The sequence below is a fragment of the Hemiscyllium ocellatum genome, chromosome 1 (genome assembly GCF_020745735.1).
Source record: "Hemiscyllium ocellatum isolate sHemOce1 chromosome 1, sHemOce1.pat.X.cur, whole genome shotgun sequence".
In the NCBI taxonomy this organism is placed as follows: domain Eukaryota; kingdom Metazoa; phylum Chordata; class Chondrichthyes; order Orectolobiformes; family Hemiscylliidae; genus Hemiscyllium; species Hemiscyllium ocellatum.
Window position 1 is genome coordinate 58,568,536 of NC_083401.1, and position 24,497 is coordinate 58,593,032.

General features: G+C 39.1%; 1 protein-coding gene across 5 annotated transcripts in view; it reads right to left on the reverse strand.

Moving 5' to 3' along the window:
• Window positions 1-7,948: 7,948 nt before the first annotated feature.
• Window positions 7,949-24,497, reverse strand: part of kiaa1328 (KIAA1328 ortholog) — a 179,900-nt gene continuing 163,351 nt past the window's right edge. For 3 of the 5 annotated variants that reach the window (XM_060829546.1, XM_060829545.1, XM_060829544.1), the window contains one exon: window positions 7,949-9,872. In XM_060829546.1, the coding sequence (XP_060685529.1) occupies window positions 9,647-9,872 (226 nt within the window). In that variant the 3' untranslated portion in view covers window positions 7,949-9,646. Of the gene's footprint in view, window positions 9,873-18,917; window positions 19,064-24,497 lie in introns of all 5 variants that reach the window. The other 2 variants (XR_009645001.1, XR_009645000.1) reach the window with 1 other exon arrangement.

The window sequence follows — 24,497 nt, forward strand, 5'->3', positions numbered from 1 at the left end:
CAAAGGAATCTTGGGGTCCATGCCCATAGATCCCTCAAAGTTGCTACCCAGGTTGATAGGGTTGGTAAGAAGGCATATATAGTGTCCTGGTTAGACCGCATTTGGAATATTGTGTTGAATTCTGGTTTCCTCATTATAGGAAAGATGTGGAAGCTTTACAGAGGTTGGAGAAGAGATTTACCAGGCTGCTGCCTGGACTGGAGGGTATGTCCTATGAAGAAAGGTTGATGGAGGTGTATAAAATGTTGAGAGGCATAGATAGAGTGGATAGACAGAGATTTTTTTCCCATGGTGGAAACGTCTATCATGACTGGGCATAATTTTAAGGTAATTGCACAAAGGTTTGGGGAGATGTCAGAGGTAGGTTCTTTACCCCGAGAATGGTGGGTGCGTGGATTGCACTGCCAGCAGTGGTAGTAGATCCATTAGGGACATTTAAGTAACTCTTGGACAGGCATATAGAAGTTAGTACAATGAAGAGTCTGTCGGTTAGTCTGATCTTAGAATAGGATAAAAGGCTGGCACAAGATTGAGGGCAGAAAGAACAGTACCGCACAGTACAGGCCAATGTTCTAGACAATGATAAACTGTGAATCTGGAATGGACATTGGGGATAGAATAGTGCTGACTCAGAAGTTGTTTCTTTGGGATGCAGCTCAGGCCAGGTAAATTGTGTTGCAAAAAACTGGAATAACTGCAAATGCTGGAAACCAGAAACAAAACAGAAATTATTCGAAAAGCTCAGCAGGTCTGGCAGCATCTGGGAAGAGAAATCAGAGTTAACATTTCAGGTCCAGTGACCCTTCTTCAGAAAGTGTGTGGAATGTTGGTTAGACACTGACTAGGGTAAAAGAACAGGATGGCTTGTGCACGGGATTGTCTGCCAGTATTAAAACTCGTGTGGCATTGAGACTGCTGTGCCATTATAATTCTGATAAGGGGCAATGCCAGTATGTGAATGCTTGTCCAGATGCACAATGGTCTTTCAAAGATGGTGCAGACAAGGATGCTAGTGTTTCAGCATATATCTACTGAGAGGGGAATTGCTCTGGAGACAGCACGTGGTAAGGGGAGCAGAAATTGGTGCGAGAGATGGCATGCTGCAGGGAAGTCAATTAATGTAATGAGTTTGGTAAAGCAGGATGAGTAAACTTGTTAAGTCTTGCAGTGAGAACCTTTACAAAAACAATGCAATTCAGATTTTTTATAATATCCATTCACTGATGTTAGCATTGCTGGTTGGGCCAGCAGTTATTGTCTATTTCCAGTTGCCATTCAGCTGGCTGTGTGCTGTCTTCTTGAACCACCACGATGTTGACAGTGGGGGATTCAGTGATGGCAATGCCATTGAATGCCAAGGGAGGGAAACACACATCAGATTCAGCCATGTGTGTAAGATCCTGTCAATTAAAGTTCCAAGTCATATTACCACACTCTCCCTGTTCTCTTGCTGATCAGCGCCTTTCTAACCAAATAAATGATTATTCACTTTCTCAAGTTTCAGTCTTAGCTAACAATCTCCTGATGACAGGCCTAATTAAATATATTCTAGAAGTATTTATAACTGAAATCCATAAACATTGCTGTGTCCACTACTTCAGTTAAAAAAATTTAATCAGGCTAACAGGTATGACATTGCTTTTTTGAAACCATGATCAGCTGAAAACTTTCAAGATATTCAATCACTAAAGATCATAAATTACCATACATACTTGTGTACAAGTCAATCCCTTATCTCTGGCCCAAAAATCTTCTATTTTCCATACATTTCATGTATAAGTTGACCCTAGTTCTTCACAGTTACAGATCAAAATTTATGAGTCAGTTGCCATTCTGCTGCGCTCCACTCCAGCTTTCCAGTCTGCTCGCTGTATCGCTCAATTCCAGGTCTTCCAGCCTGCCAGCCGTCACACTTCATTCCAGGTTTTCAGAATTACTATAATGGTATGACAGTACAGGGTGATTGGTTTACTGTGGCCTGAACATATTAGAGGGAAGGTTCCAGAACCCAGGACCAGGGGGCAGGTGGGAAGGTAAATTTCCAATTTTATCTATTTCGTGGATAAATATTCAATAATGGCCATAATTCTTCTTTCCTTTTGTTGTTTATTATTTTATATAGAGATCTCGCTTGTTTGTCCATTTTTTGACTCATGCCAAGGATGAATTTCATCCCCTTGAATACAATTTCTCAAGTATGAGTCGACTCCTAATTTCACCTTCAAAAAGTCTTCAAAATTCTACCTATACATGAGTATATATGGTATTTCCCAACAATATGTTTTATCACTTGTTATGGGGATTTGGAAGTCATTGACTTGGCCACAATTTATTTTCAATCTCTAATTACACTCAAGGTGATGATAGTGACAAAAACAGAAATTACTGGAAAATCTCAGCAGGTCTGGCAGTATCAGCAGTGAGAAATCAGAGTTAACATTTGGGTCCAGTGACCCTTCTTCAGAAGGGTAGCTAGGGAAATGTTGATTTTTATGCAGAAGATAGAGGGGTTAAGGAGTAAATGATAGGTGGAGAGAGCCCAAAGAGAGAGAACAGTTGGACAGAAAAAGGAGTGGATAACAATCAGAGTAGGAGAATGAATGGCTGCTAAATGGAATTATCAATGGCTAAAAATGGATAGTGTACAATAGCAATTGAGAGTGAGTTGTTGGAAAAACACAGCAGGTCAGGCAGCATCTGAGCAGGAGAATTGACATTTCGGGCCAGAGCCCTTCATCAAGAATGAGGACCATGTGAATAACAAGGCCTGGGATGTGAGGCTGGGTTAAGAACATGGGAGAAGGTGCCTCCAACCCTTAAATTGTTGAACTCAGTATTGAGTCCAGAAGGCAACAGAGATCCCCCCAAGTGAAAAATTAGTGGCTGTTCTTCCAGGTTGCACTGAGTTTTGTTGGAGCACAGCAGGAAGCTTGAGGCAGAGATGTTGACCAGGGAAGAAGGTGGTGTGTTGAAATGGCAGGCCACTGGAAGCTGTCTTTTTTGTGGACAGAGTATGGGCCTTCTACGAAGTGGTCATCCAGTGTACACTTCATTCCCCCAAAATAGAGGAAACCACATTGTGAGCTGCGAAGGTAATAGACTATATTGAGTCAGTAAAGTGGAAGTAAAGTGCTGCTTCATCTGGAAAGTTTGTTTGGGCTCTTGGATACTGAGGAGAGTGGAGATAAATTGGCAGGTATTACACTTGCTGCTCTTGCAGGGGAAGGTACCATGGAGCTGTGGCAGGAATGTTAGGAGTAAAGGAGGAGTGGACCAAGGTATCTGGGAGAGGACGGTCTTGTGGAAGGCTGACAAGGGAGGGGAGGGGAGAATGAGTCTGATAGTGGCATCCCACTGGAGGTGGTGGACATTGTGGCTAATGATCCTTTGGATGTAAATGCTGATGGGATGATAGGTGAGGACAGGCAGGACCCTATCGCTGTTGTAGGTGGGAAGGCAGGGGGTGAGGACTGAAGTGCGGGAGATGGGTTATGCCCAGCTGAGGGCCTTGTTAACTAAAGTGCTGAGAAATTCTTGGTTGTGGAAGAAGATGGACATTTTGAAGGCCTCCTGGTCGAAGTTGACATCACTGAAACAAATGCGATAGAGATGGAGGAACTGGGAGAATGGAATAGAATCTTTACAGGAAGCAGGGTGTGAGGATACATAGTCAAGACAACTGAGTTTGTAGTAAATATTGGTGGCCAGCCTATCCCCAGAAATAGAAACAGATGTCAAGGAAGGGAAGGGGAGAGCCGGAGATGGACCAGGTGAAGGGGAGAGCCAGCTGGAAATTAGAAGTGAAGTTTATAACCTTTTCCACTTCCAGATGAGAAAGGGAAGCAGCACCGATGATATCGTCAATACACTGGAGAAAGAGTTGTGGATCAGTGATGGAATAAGACTGTAACAAGGAATGTTCCATGTACCCCATAAAGAGACAGGCATAACTAGGCTTCATTTAGGTTCCCATGGCCATCCCAAGGTGGTGGTGAGCTGCCTTCTTGAAAAGCCACAGCCTATGGAAGCTAGTGATGTCCACAATGCTGCTAAGAAGGGAATTCCAGGATTTTGAATGAGAGACAGTGAAGGAACAGTGATTTACTGTCAAGTTAGGAAAGTGAGTGCTTGAAGGAGAACTTGTAGTTTGTGCTGCCATGCATCTGCTGCCCTTGATAAACTAACTAGTCCACAATTGCTAAGTTTTTCTCTCACCTTTCTTAAATAGCTGAGTGGCAAGTCCAATTTATCAAGCTAAATGAATAATTCCAGATTGGAAAAAATAATGTAACTTTCAAAATAAAATTAGATCAGTATATGAAGAGAAAATTGGTTAGAATTTGCCTCCTCCTGATGCAGCAATACTTATGTCATGCAGCATAAGAAATTGGGCATGAACATTCTAGTATTAAAGAATCCAACACTTATTACGACTAAATACTATGTACAAACATTACGTTCCTCAGGCACACATATCTGGGCTAATATTAAGTTGTTAGGTTACAACAGAGCACCATGCTTTCCATATTTAAGATGGAATATGAAACCTTTAAAGCCCTCAAGTCACATGCTATGCTATGGTAATTATTTCATGAGAATGTCTCTTAAAGGCACACTGACATATTGATCATGAGACATAACAGAAATATTTGCAGAACAACAAGGAAATGACCACAAAGTGGCAAGAGGTGAACTGATCTTAGATTAGAGTGGTGCTGATCTTACAAACAGCCAGCATAGACACGCAGTGCCGAATGCATTCTTGTGTGCCAGAGCCAGGAGATTACACTGGGCATCTCTAATTTTCTTACCCTTTGTTTTTAAAATATTCCTTTGTGGAGCATTAGATTTTTCATTGATATAAACCATCTAGTACAGCATTGTTGTATTTGCATAAATTCAATTCAATAAATATACATCTTTGAAGGTTGTTTTATTGTAATGTGCCAACTACCACACTTTGTATTTTTATATTTATACTTCAGTCCAATGATAGTTTACTTTAATTAAATTCTTAAACTGAAAGATTTTGGGTTCAATTCTATTAGGTTGAAGATGTCTAATCTGTGTAAAACAAGTGACTACACAAACCAGAACTGTTCTGAAGAAGAGTCATTGGACCCAAAATGTTAACTCTGATTTCTCTCCACAGATGCTGCCAGACCTGCTTAAATTTCCCAGCAAATTTCTGTTTGTGTTGCTGATTTCCAGCACCCACAGATCTCTTTTTTAAAATCAGGTGACTAGCTTGTCTAATATTGTGTTATTGGTCTGTATCTGTTCAAACCCAGATAAGCTTTCTTTTTGAAACAAAAGTAAATCCATAGTTATGCATAATTGGAGAGTCGATGTCCAGTTGTAAAATTCACACACTTGGCAACATAGGTCCTAGCACTCGAGAAATCATGATTTGTGAATATTAAATAGGAAGTCTGATGTTAAGCAGATTAAATTCAGTTTGGAAAAAATATTTAATAAAGAGTAGTCTGAAACTAAAATAAAAATTAAATCCAGAAAATGCCAAATGTCTAGAAGACAGCCTCTGATAAAGCTTAGTTACCATGGCTACGCTTAACACACGTGCTATCAATCTCTCAATCCTAGGTACAGCAACTTAAGCCATTTCTGAAAAAATACAATTTATTAAAGCTTTTATCTTGCACTCATCAGGACAATTTGCAAGAATACTGAAGTAAAGGAAAAAAACATTTATATTGTGGGAGAAGAGCACGCTGGTTGAATGGAAAGGGGACTATGATTAAAAGAGGTGAAAGTGAGGACTGCAGATGCTGGAGATCAGAGTCTAGATTAGAGTGATGTTGGAAAAGCACAGCAGGTCAGGCAGCATCCGAGGAGCAGGAAAAACAACATTTCGGGCAAAAACCCTTCATCAGGAATCCCTGAAGGGCTTTTGCCCGAAATGTCGATTTTCCGCCTCCTCGCTTGCTGCCTGACCTGCTGTGCTTTTCCAACACCACTCTAATATAGACTATGATTAGAAGAGCTGAAAATGTGTTACAGGAAAAGCGCAGCAGGTCAGGCAGCATCCAAGGAGCAGGAGAATCGATGTTTCGGGCATGAGCCCTTCTTCAGGATCTGTAGTTCTCACTTTCTCCTAGAACTGATCTCCAGCATCTGCAGTCCTCACTTTCTCCTATGATTAGAACAGGCAATGCCATGGAGAATACACCAGTTAGATGATGCATACTTTCAATCTTGGAATCACTAGTACAGTTAGTTATTTTCCATTTTGTAAGTTTATGGTACACAAGTTCTGTCCTCTGTAGCAACAGGGGTGCAGTATTGTATTTGTAAAGATGTTATCTAGTATATTTGATTTTCATTAACTGAGGCACAGACTGAGTTATAACACTATATGACCGGAGTTCCATCATACACTCATTTCAGATTACACTAAGGAATGGAAATTTTAAATTCTTTTTCCCTGCAAGCTCAATTTGGGAAGTAAAATATTGCTTCTATTTCAAGACTGATTAACATTGTGAAGGCTACTTCACACAATATACTAGAAATAAAATGAGAATAATTTAAAAGTACACCCAATTAAAAACAGCAAAATTTTATATGGAAAGCCATTTTGTATTTGCATTTATATTAGTGACAAATGTTGTTTTACATCAAATCATTCTATACATATTCAGAAAGTACAGATAATACTTTGATATCCATATGCAATCTGATGAAAGTGATTTAAATACTTAAGAGTTGTATTGAGCTCGTTATGGGATAATATTAGTCAGGAGGGTTATTACAATGTCTGGTAACACTTCAGAATGCTTTATTAGAAGACAATAACGCTTTTAAGGAAAATGAAAACAACACATTTTTTTTCTTACCACTGGTAGTTCAAATAGCCAAAACACCACTCTCAGAATAAGGTATTAACACCTACAAAAGTATGCAAGTTGTTCTATCTACCTCTCTAAATGAAATTTAGTACACAATAATAAAACTAACACTTAAAAAATCTAGCATTCAATGCCATACTTTGCTTTCAGATACAATGTTGCTAATGGATATATAGAACATATATGTCTCTCATGATAACAAACCATGAATTTGTTAAAATCTTACCATATAAATGACACTGTGGTCCCAACTATGGAAACATTAAAGTCCAGAGAAATGTGCAGATTGCAACAAGATGAGCCTTTTCCGGTTCTTATTTGGAATGAAAATTTTGTTACAGTCATTGATCAGTTACTATTCAGATTCACTGGGATAACCACTCCATTCAGGACCTTTTGTGAAACACAGATATTCAAGAAGCAAACCACAACTGAGTAACTGTTGGGCTGCAACATACATATCAGGTTTTTTGTTATTCAAAGGGCAAAGTTTAAGTGCACTAAGTGATAGCTTATTCACCACTATTGCCTTTTTACCCGAGTCAGATGGTCATGTATTCAAGCTCCATTTCTGGAACATGAGCATTTAATCTAGCAGACACTCTTGCAAAATTGTCAAGAATGCAATTTAGTGGATGTAATGTTAAACCAATCTGCTTTAAAGGTGGCTATAAAAGTACACGAGGTGATAATTTCCCGGAATCCTTCAAATAATATTTCTAAAGACAAATTAAATAGTCAGTTATCTTATTGGACCTTGGGAACTTTGAGTAAAATGTGGTTGCAACATTTGCCAATGCTACAAGTGGCTAAATTTGAAACCAACTCACTGGCTGCAAAGTATACCTCAGCGACACAAAAGACATCAAATAAATCCAAGTTTTCATTTCCTTCTTTTAATGTCATCCAACACTGCATGAATTGAATTTTAAACAGTACTGTGGCCAGAGAAACCAAATAGAGCAATCTCTTTTTAGTACACATTTTATTCTGGACTGAAACTGTGTTGTTGCTGTTTCATAATTGTCACATTCATGTTGTATGAAATTAATCATTATATTCAAAGTCAATGTCAGCAAACAAAAATATTTAATATAGTAACTTATAACTGGTGAAATAAAGATACTTTTGAAAATTGACATTTAAATTAATGTTCTGTACACTGTACAATCTTAAAACATTTACCATTATTAAATTCACATATTAACTAATGCAAGAATGCATGTGGGGTCAGTTGGCCTGCAATAACATAACAATTACATTCAATTTATCTTAACTTGGCTGATAAACATTCAATTCACAGCCCCATCTTTTGTCATCATTTACTTACTCTCAGCGGCTGATATCCTGACTTCTGGTCAGCTGCTCAGCATTGGTATAGGCCTGTGTTAAAAATGGTCCTCATACCACTATATACTAGTTATCTTTAAAATACCATTTCATTTTAGATGTTCATCTGTCTCAGCACGAGATAAATGAGGTATTTGACACTTAAACTTCTCTTGAGAATATAGGTAAACATGTTTACTGCTTTAAAGATATATACCAACTTCTGAGTTGAGTCACGCAGGTTTTTAACCTGCATATAACTCAATAATTCCAACATTGCATAAATAAACTGATAAACTAATTTTGAGCAATCAAATCAGCAGGGTTAAAACTTCATCTTTCAACTCCAGCCCAAACTATGAGATCTCTATTGCTGTAAACAAGCAAATTGTAAAATTAATGTAGGGAGCTTTTTCCACATAATTCCTAGTTCCCAATAGCCCAAAAACAAGACTGCTCTTAATTAACGCCTTCTCAGAAGCTAAAGGATGACTTGTGCTCGATTAAAGATCACAGGTCAAAGTAGTTCAATGAAGAAACAGCTGAGACACATTTCTGAAACAGTATCAGAAGTTGTATTTAATTGAGTTATACTGACTGGAGGTGCACAAATAAGAAAAGTGTACTGTCCACATCTTTAACTCAGACTGAGGGAAAAAAATTATTTTAAAAATAAACTAGTTTTAGATAACCACTATTATTTCGGTTATGGATTCTGTATCTTGTTAGTTGTAAAAATGATATGCAGAATTATGTTTCAACAGTGGTTTATGTCTGGACATTCCACAATGCCTTCATATCTTCAACCATTAACTCAGAAAAAAAAAGCACCCTGTCACAAACTACAATTCTACACCACACAGTTGCTGTCTACAGAACTGTAGCAGTATATGAAGAGAGAGTACACTTAATTGACTGCTGTTTCAGATTTTATAACAATTTTAAAACTGTTTGACACTACAGAACCTATGAGTGATATTCAGCAGTAACTCACATCTCAATAATAACTTGCCAGATGATTTCTCAGTGTTTTTGCAATAAGTTGATTGCCATTACGAGTATTCTTGATATGAGTACTATAGGTATCAGATAAATACACTTCCAGTAAATATAAAAAAATGCAACAAAAAGGTTAGTTAAGGCAATTCATTTTTTTAAAGCTTCAAAAATAATATGCCACAGAAAGATTGCTGGAAATATATTGTAGTTATCAGTTTTAATGAATTCCATACATAGCTTGCTAATCACTTTACATTTTGTACTAACCCATCAAAGCACACTTTGCTACAATGCTCCAAAGCATTAAAGGTTAAAGAGGGACTTTTGGATGCTGCACACCAATCGGACACTAAATCGGATACTCCACAGTTTTGTTAAAAGAATTTAAAAATCATAATGGTTCACTCATGTCAGTGAGAATGTTCAATTCCACCTCATCCCACCCCTTCTTAAATGAAAAAAACATCCTCCAACATTCTGCTTTCTTCAAGTTCTTCATCTGAATCCCCACTGTCTGTGGGAGCTGTTCCAGTCTTAGCAAGATTTTGATGTTTTCTGCTTTGCATTGCGCTGCTTCTCCTTGGTTTTCTGTTTCCTTCCTTGATGTGCAAATTATGTTTTTGTAAGGAAATTGGACTCAATGCATCCACCAAATGAACAAGGGAGGCTTCATTGCTAAAAGGTGTTGGAAGAAATGAAAAAAAAGTGTTAAATTTGAATATTTGAAATTCTTTTCAGAAAAATACGCATAATAAAAGAAACACAACATATTTTGCTCCCTAATGGGAGCTCTTTCATAAATATTCAAAGCACATAACTCAAGATCACATGACTTATGATAAAGTAACCATGATAATAAACTGCCAATGTTATGATGCTCCATTTATTCCCAAGAATCTATTTCATGTAGATGTCAGTGTGTAAATCAATCTTTGAAGCCTGAAAATCTATGTAAAATAGGGATAAAATTACAGGCTTAATATAGAAGTGGATTGCCAGTATGGGTATAGGTGGTCACTATCTCTGTTGTTTGCCACATAAATTATGGTCTGTGTAGTGGTGATGTTAAACTCCAACGTATCTTTGCAACACAGCTCACAACTCCAGCCTCCTCACTACTCTTGACCTACTCAAATTTGCTTACAGGACCAACAGATCCACATCAGATACCATATCACTTGCTCTTCACTCCTCCCTAGAACACCATGACACCAAGATCAACTATGTAAGAATCCCACTCATTGACTACAGTTCAGCCTTCAACACTAATATCCCCTTGAGACTGATTACTAAACTTAGTGATCTCGGACTAAGCCCCACTCTCTGCAACTGGATCCTCAGATTCCTGACCCATGGCCATAATCAGTGAAGATTGGGAACAATATTTCATCCTCAGTAATGCTCAATCAACACTGGAACACCCCAGGGGTGCGTTCACAGCCCCCTACTATACTCACTGTATACCCATGACTGTGTTGCCAAATACCAGTCTAATGCCATTTACAAATTCGCTGGTGACACCACCACAGTTGGTCAAATCTCCGAAGGCAATGAAACAGACTACAGATGAGAGGTGGAAGACATGGAAAAATGGTGCACTGAGAACAACCAAGCTCTCAATGCTGGCAAAACCAAGGAACTTATTATTGACTTTCAACAGGATGTTATGCATGCCCCCCTACACATTAACAGACAGAAGTGGAACGAGTGGAGAGTGTCAAGCTGTTGGGAGTGGTCATCAATAACAAGCTTTCTCGGACTCTTCATGTGGACGCTCTGATTACAATTGCCCAAAAACGTCTCTTCTTCCTCAGGCAACTGAGAAAATTTGGCATGACTTGCTAATTTTTACAGATGCGCCGAGAGCATTCTGTCTGGATGTATCACTACCTGATATGGCAACTGTAACATTCAAGATCGGAAACGGTTACAGGGAGTGGTGAACTCGGCCTGGACAATCCTATCAGTAGAGTCCATCAACCAGGCCTGTTGTCAAGGAAAGGCATTCTCAAACATCCATCCCACCCTGGCAATGCGTTTCTACAACCTCTACCATCGGGGAGAAGGTACAGAAGCCTGAACACACACACCAGCCGGTTTCCAAAACAGTTTCCGCCCTACTGTTGTTCGAATACTGTATGGACTCAGAAATACTTAGCATTCGCCTGTACCTGTGTTTTTGTTTTTGCCGTTGTTTACCTATTATTTGCTTATCTACGCTACTTAACTCTGTGATCTGCCTGTATTGCTCACAAGACAAAGCTTTTCAATGTGCCTCGGTACATGTGACAATAAATTCAATTCAATATATTGCCTTTTTGATCATGTACGAACAGATATAAATTACTAATAATCAAGGTATCCAGTAGTGGATTGAACAACTGAGGCTGATTACTAACACGAGCATCATATTTCACGGTTGTAAAGGGGTAGGAGAAAAGGTAGTTCGTTTATATGCTGAGTACATGCATAAGCATGATTTCTGAAGCCAAAATTTGGGATAGCCTTATACATTGGAATTGATCGTAAATATTTTCTAGAATTAAGTGTGCACTTCAGAAAATGAAATTAGAATGCCTGACAGGTACAGCCTTTTAGTTTAACAACTATCATATAGAGTCATAAACATGTACACCACAGAAACAGATCCTTCAGTCCAACTTATCCATGCCAACCAGATATCCCAACACAATCTAGTCTTGCCAGCACCAGGCCCATATCCCTCCAAACCCTTCCTATTCGTATACCCATGCAGATGCCTTTTAAAAGTTGCAATTGTACTAGCCTTCACCACTTCCTCTGGCACCATCCTCTGCGTGAAAACGTTGCCTCTGAGGCAATTTTCATATCGTTCCCCCCCTCACCCTAAACCTATGCCCTCTTTCTTCTGGACTCCCCGACCCCAGGGAAAAGACTTTGCCTATTTATCTTATCCATGCCCCTCATAATTTTGTAAACCTCTATAAGGTCACCTCTCAGCCTCCTTCGCTCCAAGGAAAACAGCCCCAGCCTGTCCCTATAGCTCAAATCCTCCAACCCTGGCAACATTCTTGTAAATCTTTTCTGAACCCTTTCAAGTTTCACAACATCCTCACAATCGGAAGGAGACCAGAATTGCACGCAATATTCCAAAAATGGCCTAACCAATGTCCTGTACAGCCACATGACCTCACAACTCCTGTACTCAATACTCTGACCAATAAAAGAAAGCATACCAAATGCCTTCTTCACTATCCTAACTACCTGCGACTCTACTTTCAAGGAGCTATGAACCTGCATTCCAAGGTCTTCTTGTTCATCATTTACTTAAAAATGATGAAAAATAGTGGACCCAATACTAATCCTTGTGGCACTCCGTTAGTCACAGGCCTCCAGGCTGAAAAACAACCCTCTACCACCACCCTCTGTCTGCTACCTTTGAGATAGTTTTGTATCCAAATGGCTAGTTCTCCCTGTTTTCTATGAGATCTAACCTTGCTAACCAGTTTCCCATGGGAACATTGTCAATGCCTTACTGAAGTCTATATAGATCACATCTACCACTCTGCCCTCATCAATTCTCTTTGTTACTTCTTCAAAAAACTCAATCAAGTTTGTGAGACATGATTTCCCATGCACAAAGCCATGTCGATTATCCCTAAGCAGTCCTTGCCTTACCAAATACATGTACATCCTGCCCCTCAGGATTCTCTCCAACAACTTGCCCACCACTGATGTCAGGCTCACTGGTCTATAGTTCCCTGGCTTGATCTTACCACCTTTCATAAATAGTGGCATCACATTAGCCAACCTCCGTCTTCAGGCACCTCACATGTGACTATCGATGATAACATTTTTCAGCAACAGGCTCAGCAATCACTTCCCTAGCTCCCCACAGAGTTTGAGGGCACACCTGATCAAGTTCTAGGGACTTATCCACTTTTATGTGTTTCAAAACATTCAGCACTTTCTCCTCTGTAATATGGAGATTTTTCAAGATGTCCTCATCTATTTCCCTTCATTCTATATCTTCCATGTCCTTTTCCACAGTAAACACGGATGCAAAATACTCATTTAGTATCTTCCCCATCTCCTGCGGCTCCACACACAAAGGCCACCTTGCTGATCTTTGAAGGGCTCTAGTTGTCATTAATGTATTTGTAAAAACTCTTTGGAATCTCCTTAATTCTATTTGCCAAAGCTATCTCATGTCCCCTTTTTGCCCTCCTGATTTCCCTCTTAAGTATACTCCTACTGCCTTTATACTCTTCTAAGGATTCACTTGATCTATCCTTCTATACCTGATATATGCTTCCTTCTTTTTCTTAACCAAACCTCAATTTCTTTCATCATCCAGCATTCTCATATCTACCAACCTTTCCTTTCACCCTAACAGGAATATACTCACTCTGGACTCTCGTTATCTCAGTTCTTACGGCTTCCCATTTTCCGCCGTCCCTTTACATGTTAGCATCTGACCCCAAACTGTCAAAATTGGCCTTCCTCCAATTTAGAACTTCAACTTTTAAATCTGGTCTATTCTTTTTTCCATCACTATCTAAAAACTAATAGAATTATGATTTTGGAGGTCCCAAAGTGCTCCCCCTCTGACACCTCAGTCACCTGCCCTGCCTTATTTCCCAAGAGTAGGTCAAGTTTTGCACCTTCTCTCGTAGGTACATCCACATACTGAATCAGAAGATTTTCTTGTACACACTTAACACTATGGCAGTCCCAGTCTATGTTTGGAATGTTAAAATCCTCTACCATAACCACCCTATTATTCTTACAGATAACTGAGATCTCCTTACAAATTTGTTTCTCAATTGCCTGCTGATTATTAGGTCGTCTATAATACAATCCCAATAAGGTGGGCATCCCTTTCCTATTTCTCAGTTCCACCCAAATAACTTCCCTGAATCTATTTCCGGGAATAATCCTCCCTCATGACAGCTGTAATGCTATCCCTTACCAAAAACAATGTTCCCCCTTCTCTCTTGCCTTCCTTTCAGTCCTTCCTGCAGCATTCGTATCCTGAAACATTAAGCTGCCAGTCCTGTCCATCCCTTAGCCCCGTTTCTGTAATTGCTATGATATCCCAGTCCCATGTTCCTAACCATGTTCCTGAGTTCATCTGCCTTCCCTGTTGGGCCTCTTGCATTGAAATAAATACAATGTAATTTATCAGTCCTACTTTGTTCTCTGTTTTGTCCCTGACTGTTTGACTCACCTTTGTTCTCAGCTGTACCAGTCTCAGATTGAATTCTTTCCTCACTATCTCCCTGGGTCCCACCCCGCCGACCTTACTAATTTAATTCTTCCTGAGCAGTTTTAGCAAATCTGCCTGCCAGTATATTAGTTCCCTTCCAATTTAGGTGCAATCCATCCTTCTTGTACAGATCACTTCTATCTCAAAAGAGATTTCAATGATCCAAAAATGTGAATCCCTCTCCCGTACACCAGCTCCTCAGCCATGCATTCATCTGCTCTATCCTCCTATTCCTGCCCTCATTAGCTCGTAGCACCGGGAGTAATCCAGATATTACTACTCTCGAGGACCTCCTTTTTAAATTCCTGCCTAACTCTCTGGAATCTCAACCTTTTCCCTTCCTATGTCATTGGTTCTAATGTGTACAATGACCTCTTGCTGGCCCCTCTCTCCCTTGAGAACATTCTGCACCCTCTCTGAGACATCCTTGATCCAAGGGAAGCAACACACCATTCTGATTTTTCACTGCTGGCCACAGAAATGTCTGTCTGTACCTAGGACGAGAGAGTCCCCGATCGATCACTTGGAACCCGACATACCTCTCAATACCAGAAACATGGCTGTTCATGCTACATTCCCCTGAGAATCCATCACCCTCTACATTTTCCAAATCAGCATACTTGTTTGAAATGCGGATAGCCACAGACGTCTCCTGCAATACTTCTCTTATCTTTCCTGGAGTTAACCCATGTGTGTAACTGTATCTGAGACTTCCCCCCTTCCCAGAATGGCCTACACCTGCACCTATTGTCTATTGCCATCCATCACATCTCCTTGCTCTTATAAATTCCTCATTACCTCTAACTGCATCTCCAACTGATCCATTCAATCTGATAGGATTCGCAACCAATGCCATTTATTGTAGCTATAATCCTCAGCAACCAATAAACTCTCCCTAAAAACACACATCCGACAAGAAGAGCATATCACTCTACTAAGGGCCATTTTTGCATCTTTCAATCTACAAACCCAGATAATAGCACGGTCTTATTTCCTTTACAAAACACTGCTCCAGGTTAAATTAATACTTATGGCTTATATTTTAAGTTTAATCAAGAGACATAGCTCAATAACACATATAATCTCCTTATAATTAATTTAATCAATTGATGCATTCTGTCTTTTTAGAGTCATAGAGTTGTACAAAACAGAGTCTTCGGTCCAACTCATCCATGCCTACCAGATGCCCTAAATTAATCTTGTCCTATTTGCTGTTTTCTTCAGTCATATTTATTCACACTTCTGAACCTCGCTCCATAAGACATTGGACACAAGGATCTCTTCTGTTTTTTGGATCACATCAACAAAGCTCCCAGCACAGGGAAATATGTAACCGACATTTTGTTTCCCTCTCACAAAAATATTACTTCCACCTGTTTTTACATATTCATAAGCAATTTGAGACTCCATTTCAAGACAGATCACTACGAAAACAGCAATCTTTAAACATCTTCTATAAATGAATATGAAATTGCAGTGCATATGTTATGTTGCTATACTGTCTAATGCACGGTTTTTCTATTCACAAAGGAGACCTGTATAACTGACTTTCGAACGACACTCACGCCTTACAGTGTCTCCCTCACTCATGAAAGAGACTATGCATTTTAATATTTATCTGTGGTAGTAGATTCTTTACTTGGCAAATATGAAGTGCAACACTATATATTAGCATTAAGACTTAAATGTTAATATCAACTGATCTCACCAATATTAGTGTTCTATGCATTAAAAATGCTAAATAACCTCTGTCAAAAGAGAAATTAAGGTCATATCTCAGAGTAGACAAGGTTAATTTCATTAATTTTTTTCACAAGACTTACACAATTTCACAAAAACAGCTGTTCTACTTTTAGACAGTAATTGTTCATTATAATAGATTTTTTTTAATGGATCAAAAAAATTAGTTTAAGAAAATAATGGCAGTCATCGTTTGTTATACAGAAACTACAGATGACAACTGAGAGCTAATGTTAATGGGTACAATCAATCCAGCAAAAGCACGTAAATCAATGACACTTCTGTCTCTGTTAAAAGAGACTGGGGATTGATATTAAGCACGTGATGTTCCAGGTGGAGTGTGCCTATATTAAAATGAGATAGTAGTCAACTGAAATTGAGTGCAGATGTTGTATAAAATATTTATTTCATACCCTGGAGCAGGAGGCAAAATAAATTGCAGTAAATAGGATTTAATTCTGCATATTACCTCATATGGCACGGTACACCAAAACTGCTCAGCTTAAAGCATTAAGACAGCACCTTCATTCAGCAGTCTGTTAGAGAAGCTTTCTTGTGACATAGATATTATACTTTGAATGAAAAACACATTGTACTCAAATGTTTTGGCTCTCATGAGAACAGGTAACATCATAGTCATTACTGGACCAGTAATGGAGATCTGGACTAATGATCTGGAGGCAGGAGTACAAATCCCACAAGGCAGTTTGGAATTTAAATGCAGTCAATTAAGTAAATCTTAAATAAAAAGCGAGCCTCAGAAAAGATAACAATGAAATTACGAGATAATGCAAAAAATGCATCTGAATTAGTTAGAAACTTTAAGAAAGAAAATATGCCAGTCTGGTCATATTTGATTCTAACCTTTCTGCAATATAGTTAAATCTTAACTGTCCTCTGAACTGGTCTTGAGACACTTCATTCAAGCAAACAACTCACCGTGACTATGTTAAGGGCATTAATGAACTGGCACTACCCAAATCCCATAAATTAAGCAATGCTGAAATGCTTCTTGTAGTTACTTAGGATCATATGAATTCAATTTTATAATTTTAAAAGGGAAGTGAAAGAAAATTGACTCGAAGGAAAAATGCCAACACCTTCAGGACAAAGCGTAAGGATATTAAAAAAAGTGATTTAGGCCTCATGCTCAATAATGATCCAGACACTCCAACTGTGGTCTACCTTTGTGCCAGGAAGCCTGAGTTCAATCACACCTGCTCCAGAGGTGTTTAACAACATCCCTAAATAGCTTGAAGAGAAAATATCTGCACCTTAACATATTCATTGGCATAAAATTAACACAGTCAACATGGTTGATAACCACTGACCGGAAACTGAACTGGGTCAGTTACATAAATGCTGTGGTTACAACAGCAGGGAATTTGCCCCACGTTACTCACCTGGCTCCCATTGCCTGTTCACTATCCAAAAATCACAAAGCAGGGATATGAATAATATATCTGCTTACCTAGATGAATGCAACTTCAATAACACTCAAAAATCTTTACATCATCCAGAATAAAGTAGCCCACTTGACTGGTACCCAACACACCACAATATCCATCCAGTCCCTTACTGCTAAAATTGTATTGGGCTTTAGTGAGACCACACAAGGAAGATCATTGGAGTTAGAACAGCAAAAGTACACACTAACAGGAGCAGCTAGTACCTGAGAACACCACCAAGTTCTCCTCCAAGGCACACACCATCCTGACTCAGAACTATATTGCCATTTCTTCACTGAGTGAAGATCCTGGATCACTCTCCCTAACAGCATCATGGGTCTACCTAAACACCAAGGACTGTAGGGATGATCACTCATTGCTGGCCTAGCCAGTGAAGCCCATATCCACTTAAAACAAAGACAGATTAGTCACTAGGATGAGAAAGCTGTCCAATAATGAAGTTGACTAAATTAGTTAGTAAGGCAGGTAGCTTGAATTAATACACTTCCTAACACTCAGATCTGCCTTAATTTAAAGGGCCTTGTTACAGACAATTTTCACTCAGGGAAAGCGGGTGCAGTTTAGAGTCGCATCAGCCAACCTTGGAAACAGATCTTGGATGGCCACTGGAGTGGGTGATGCCAAGGCAGGCTACTTAAAAAGACTGTCTTCATTCTCTGAAAATGTCTCCCATAAGTTTTAGAAACTGTTATGTCCAATGGCGCAAGTGTTTAATCTATTTTATAAACAAACATTTGAGCATCAAGAAGACACCAAATACTTGAACAGTCTCTTAAGATGATCAAACTGCGAACTCAGAAACCCCATGAACTTGAGTACTTTTAGCTCTGAAACTCAGTCATAATGACATTAGCTAGAATAAAATCTCTGAGGAAATGTCACCTTTTGAAAGTGAAACAGGTGGTCATTTTTTCTTCTAACACATGCCAGATGGTCTGTCGATCAAAACAGCCATTTTTTTCTGAAGGAAAGGGCTTTTCTCAAATTCCAGTCAATGACTTTCTTTTCCAGTTTAAAGAGCAGGTGATTAATAAATGCCTCATCATATGTGGAATCTTGTGGAGGCAATGGGGGCTCTCTGACTGCCTGGACACATGTTGCCTACTTTAGGGAAAGCCCACCAAACCACAGGGCAATTAGGCTCTGGAGAGGTCAGCAGCACTTCCTTAACTGGAATTAAGTCCCTAGTTTGCAGATCTCCCAACTAAGTGCTGCCAGTCGTCTTAGGCTCCCAGCTCTTTAGCTTAGCAGTGCCATACATACCAGAGGTCCTGGACCCAAACACAGTTGAGTCATGGTTGGAGGGGCTTCGCGGGGTGGGGGGTCAACTGATAGTTGGCCTGGCAATAAGGGCAGGAACTGGCTCTCTGGAGGCTCCTCCTTCTAATGTCAGGTCCCTCAATCAGACACTGAGTGGATATATGAAAAGTGCAGTTAAACCTAAAGATAGACTTTATCATACTGAATGACAGAACAGGATCGAGCTGCTGAATAGTCAAACTCTAATCATACTTTTATTCAAATGTTACCATCAGCTGATAGTGGCAGCTATGTGCATCAATTAAAACATGCATGATATAACAACATAAATGTCAGAACTTTAATGGCCACTCATGGATTTAAAAACAAAATCAGCAATAACTCTTTCTTGAATAAACTGTTTCCTGAGATAAAGGGACAAAGAGCTGAAAGCAATTTACAATCACTGGGGGGAAAGGAGCCGAAACAACATAACAATCTGTTTCCTGGGGAAAAAGGAGGTAACAGCTGTTTAATAAAGAGCTGCTTTGAGATAAATGGGCAATTAAGATCGCCAGAAAAATTTAAGAGGTTAATGGCAGGACATTTTGGACAGACAGCTAACACCAAATGTAAGAAGGAACAGAGAAGCTACTCCTGATAAGAAAGCAAGCTACAGGTTTGGTGACTTCAGAAGTGTCATAAATAATGTCAAATCATAAACTTAATAAAATAGACAATTCTAACAGAATTCAACTTACGAGATTCTTCAGCAGCAGAACTGCAGAAAACCACAATCCACAAAGATCAAACCATGGACATCCAGAGATAGATGCTGTTGGTTTAGAGTGATTGGCTCTGAACTAAATTCCACCAGTAATTAGGTAATAGCTAAGTTGGGTTGTGACGCTTACCTTTCTTACTTGACAGGTTTTATTTTCGTTGCAATAAAGCTGTAATAATTATTTGTCTTTATTAAGCTTTCTTAATAAGTCACTGAAGTAAACATAACTTGTGGTAATTTACAGACAACACAACTTTGAAAAACAATGACTTCTACCAGCTAGAATAACTAGCATCTATATGTTCTTTTTCAAGTTACACACAATCCTGAATCAGAAATACATTGCTGTTCCTTAATTGTCACTGGCATGTCCTCCCAAAGAACTGTTCTGAAGAAGGGTCACTGGATATGAAATGTTAACTCTGTTTTCTCCCCACAGATACTGCCAGACCTGCTGAGTTTTATCAATGATTTCTCATTTTGTTGCAGACTTCCAGCATCAACAGTTCTTTGTTTGGGGAAAGAAAAAAAAACAATATTGTGAGTGTACCTATATCATAAGGACTGCAGCTGTTCATACTGACAGCTTACCAAACCTCCTAAAGGGCAATTATGAATGGGCAACTAACATGAGTCTTGTCAAGAGAGTTCACGTCCCATGAACAAAAGAAAATTCCTTGCAGCAGTTGCATTCCAATCATGACAAGACATTCTGAACTACTTCCATTGCATGGGTAGATACATCTATCACCTGAGTTCAGACTGCTTTCACAAAGTGACTTCTACAGTGCTCATTTGATTCCATTTTGTAAAACAAAGCACTTTAAAAATTATTACTACGCTTAAAATAGATGTAGGACACGCTCATCTTTGGATACATAAGGTTTGCAAGTTATTAGCCCATTAGGTAATATGTAAGTTTTCTTTTCATTACAACATCATGTAGGCACAGAAATAAAATATATATACATATTTCTCACAATAAAATACTTACATTTCTTTGATGTCAACTAAACTGCAAGACTCATTATGCCACATTTTTTCTAAAACTTTTGGTTTTCAACCAGCTACAATGCAATTACAAAGCAATGACAAATCTAAATTGTACAGGAGTGCGCAATTTAGCAGACACATCAAAAGTGATAGACTAATACAATTAGCAGTTCATTTTTCTCAAGCATATAAAAAAGCTTCTTTGACGACTGCTCACAGTTTTAGAGCTCGGTTTTTAGTTCCCACAACAAAAGACCAGTCACAAGCTCTAATCTGGCTGAATTCCACAGAAATCCTTCCTAACCTTTTATATGGCGGGTGTTTTTAATTTGTGGAATTTAGGAGTCCATAATCTCCTCTTTCCATCCATGTTAATGTAAAAGAAGTTAAATGCTTTTAGTATACAGGTTTAAAAAAAAACTTAGTCAACAGTACACTTTACATAGTTTTCCATTCTCAATGCACACTCACCTTTATTTGCCCAAGACTGTCCTCTATTTGCAGAATTAACCCTACAACTGCTATTTATGAAAGCTTTGACCAGATAAACATTCTATTTTCATGGATGGCTATTGGAATCATAATTAGAATAAGCTGACAACTGATCAATAAAATGGACTGAAAGACTGTCTAAATACCAAATGCCCATTGAGCCACTTTAATCAGTAATTAAATCAGGCAAATAAGTTTAATCCTGAACATTACATAATCAAATACTTAATACTAATAATTAGATGATTTCAAATTGGCAGCCAGAGCATCCAATTATTTGTAAATCAGACTTAAAACTGTGTGACTAGCCCACACGCTCTTCTGAGTAAATCCCACAAAGTTCAGAAATGGCTCGCATCTGACAGCAAGGTCGACACCTCTAGGACCTGAGGGAAAGAGACAGACTGGTGTGCAATATGAATGTGACTTTGGTTCCAAACATACATGGGCAACACTTACCGTGGCACCAGTAAATCTGATGGCAATTTTATGTTAAAATGTTCATAAATATTACTAAAATAGCCTTGATCAAAAGCTTTTTGATGTCACATTTATCTTTGGGGTAAAAATGAAATCTTTCTGATTTTGGAAGCTTGTTTCAAAATAAACTACCTTCAACAATTCTTTTTGTTCAACTACATACTAGATGATTAGGATTTTCCCACTTTATAATCAGTGACACTTCAGGGTCAATTATAGGAGATACAAACTAAGATCCTATGCATTACTTTTGACAATGGACAGTCAGCAAAATTCTCTCTCTACACACAATCAAAAACTCTGCTGAACTGGTGACAGAATCAAAATTTAAACTATTGGCTGATGTTCATTAGGACACAAGATTGTTCAAATTCTTTGGGATCTAGCAAGATAAACAGGGAGAAAGAGCTGGATAAAGAGACATTTATTTAATGACAGAATTTCTATAATTTTAGATGCTAATCCCAATGAACCATGGGTGGAAATCAAACAAGCTATTTAAAATTAAACCATTTAGATTTATTAAAGTTAATCCAGTTAAGAACGTTACATGTTAAAGAGAATTTTGTATACCTTTTTATGCAGATTTAAAACTCAAGCCTCATCTAACACATTGACTGATGGAGTAAAATTGTAATTGCTACTTGATTTAATGTTAAATAGTAGAATCGTGGATCAACGAGTTTGATATGAATGAAGAACACTCTGAATGCAAAAATGGATATCAGCTGAGATAATTCGGATCAAAAATATCCTCAAATTTCTTACTATTTGGAAGCAAGTAGACTGGATTCAATAGGTAGTCTTCGAGTAAAAAATGAGGTCTGCAGATGCTGGAGATCACAGCTGCAAATGTGTTGCTGGTCAAAGCACAGCAGGCCAGGCAGCATCTCAGGAATAGAGAATTCGACGTTTCGAGCATAAGCCCTTTGATGAAGGGCTTATGCTCGAAACGTCGAATTCTCTATTCCTGAGATGCTGCCTGGCCTGCTGTGCTTTGACCAGCAACACATTTGCAGCTGGATTCAATAGGTGCCATGTTCCCCAAAGCCTGTGTTGAAACTTTGTTGGGAGCCTGCCCACTGATTAAGTCCAACCTCAAAAGTTGATTGGCTGGTAACTCTATGGTCTTAGGTATGTCAAGTGGTAGTTACTTCTAGGACTAGAGCGAGAATCCAAAACAGGAGGTTGTGAAGGCAAGTCTAGGCTATTGGTAGTACATGGTTGTAGGCCCCAGCAAGAGCAGTGGGGGAGGTGGGGTTTTGGGTTTGAGAAGAGGGGAGGGGAAGACGATTCATCGTTCAGTATGATCTCAGGGAGAGACTGGCTCCAATTGGTGGAGGGGATCCCACAAAAGGGGATCACTCTTTTCCCCTTTTATAGTCATAGAGCACAGAAACAGGTCCTTTGGTCCTGATGAAGGGCTCTGGCCCGAAACGTCGAATTTCCTGTTCCTTGGATGCTGCCTGACCTGCTGTGCTTTAACCAGCAACACATTTTCACCTTTGGTCCGACTCATCCATATTGACCAGGCATCCCAATCTGGCCTAGTCCCTTTGCCAGCATTTGGCCCATATCCCTCTAAACTCTTTCCTATTCATATATCCATCCAGATGCCTTTTAAATGTTGTAATTGTACACAGCTCCACCACTTTCTCTGGCAACCTGTTTCATACATACAGCACCTTCTGCCTCTCAGGTCCTTTTTAAATCTTTCCTCTCTCACCTTAATCTTATGTCCTCTAGTTTTGGCCTTCCCTAACCTTAGAAAAAGACCTTGCTATTCACCCTATCCATGCCCCTTATAAACTTCTATAAAGTCATCCCTCAGCCTCTGACCCTCCAGGGAAAAAGTTCCAGCCTATTTAGCCGCTCCCAATAACTCAAGCCTGCCACTCCTGGCAACACCCTTGTAAATTTTTCTGCAGTCTCTCAAGTTTAACAACATTCTTCCTATTGAATAGCAACTAGAACTGTATGCAATATTATAGTACTGGTCTCAATGCTCTGTACAACCGCAACATGACCTCTCAACTCCTATTGTCAATATTCAGACCAACGAAGGCAAGTGTGCCAAACACCCTCTTCATCACTATGTCTACCTGCGTCTCCATCTTCAAGGAACTATGCACCTCCATCCCTAGGTTTCTCTGTTCAGCAACACTCCCCAGGGCCTTACCGTTAACTGTGCAAGTCTGCCTTCGTTTGCCACAACAAAATGCAACACCTTACATATACCTAAATTAAACTCCATCTGCTACTCCTCTGCCCATCTGATCAAGGTCCTGTTGTACTTTGAGATACCCTTCTTCACTGCCCACTACACCACCTATGTTGGTGTCATCTGCGAACTTAGTAACCATGCTTCCAATATTCACACCCAAGTCATTTATATGTAAGTTGAAAAGCAGTGGACCCAGCACCGATCCTTGTGTCACAGACTTCCAGTCAGAAAAGCAACCATTCACCACCACCATCTGTTACGTTCAGACAAAATTTGTATGGAATTGGCTAGCTTCCTATTTCTAGTTGAGAACACCAGCAAGTTTAGATTTAAGTAAAATATCTAGAGTTTAGGATTAATCTGCAATTATTTTTCAGTGCCACTAAGTCTCATTTGTGTAATTCTTAAATTTCAGCTGTGAGTGACATTGACGGAGTAAAGAATAACTGAAGCTAATGCATTTAAGGTTACTTCTAAACCAAAATAACAATTTTATGGAAGTCAGAAATGAGTACATTATAAGTCTTTCAGTTAACAATATAAATGTGCAATCAATGACAGCTTCTGTAGCTAAACATTCCTGAAGTCAGAATTAAACTCAGACCCTAGTTCAAATTAATACAAGGGCAAA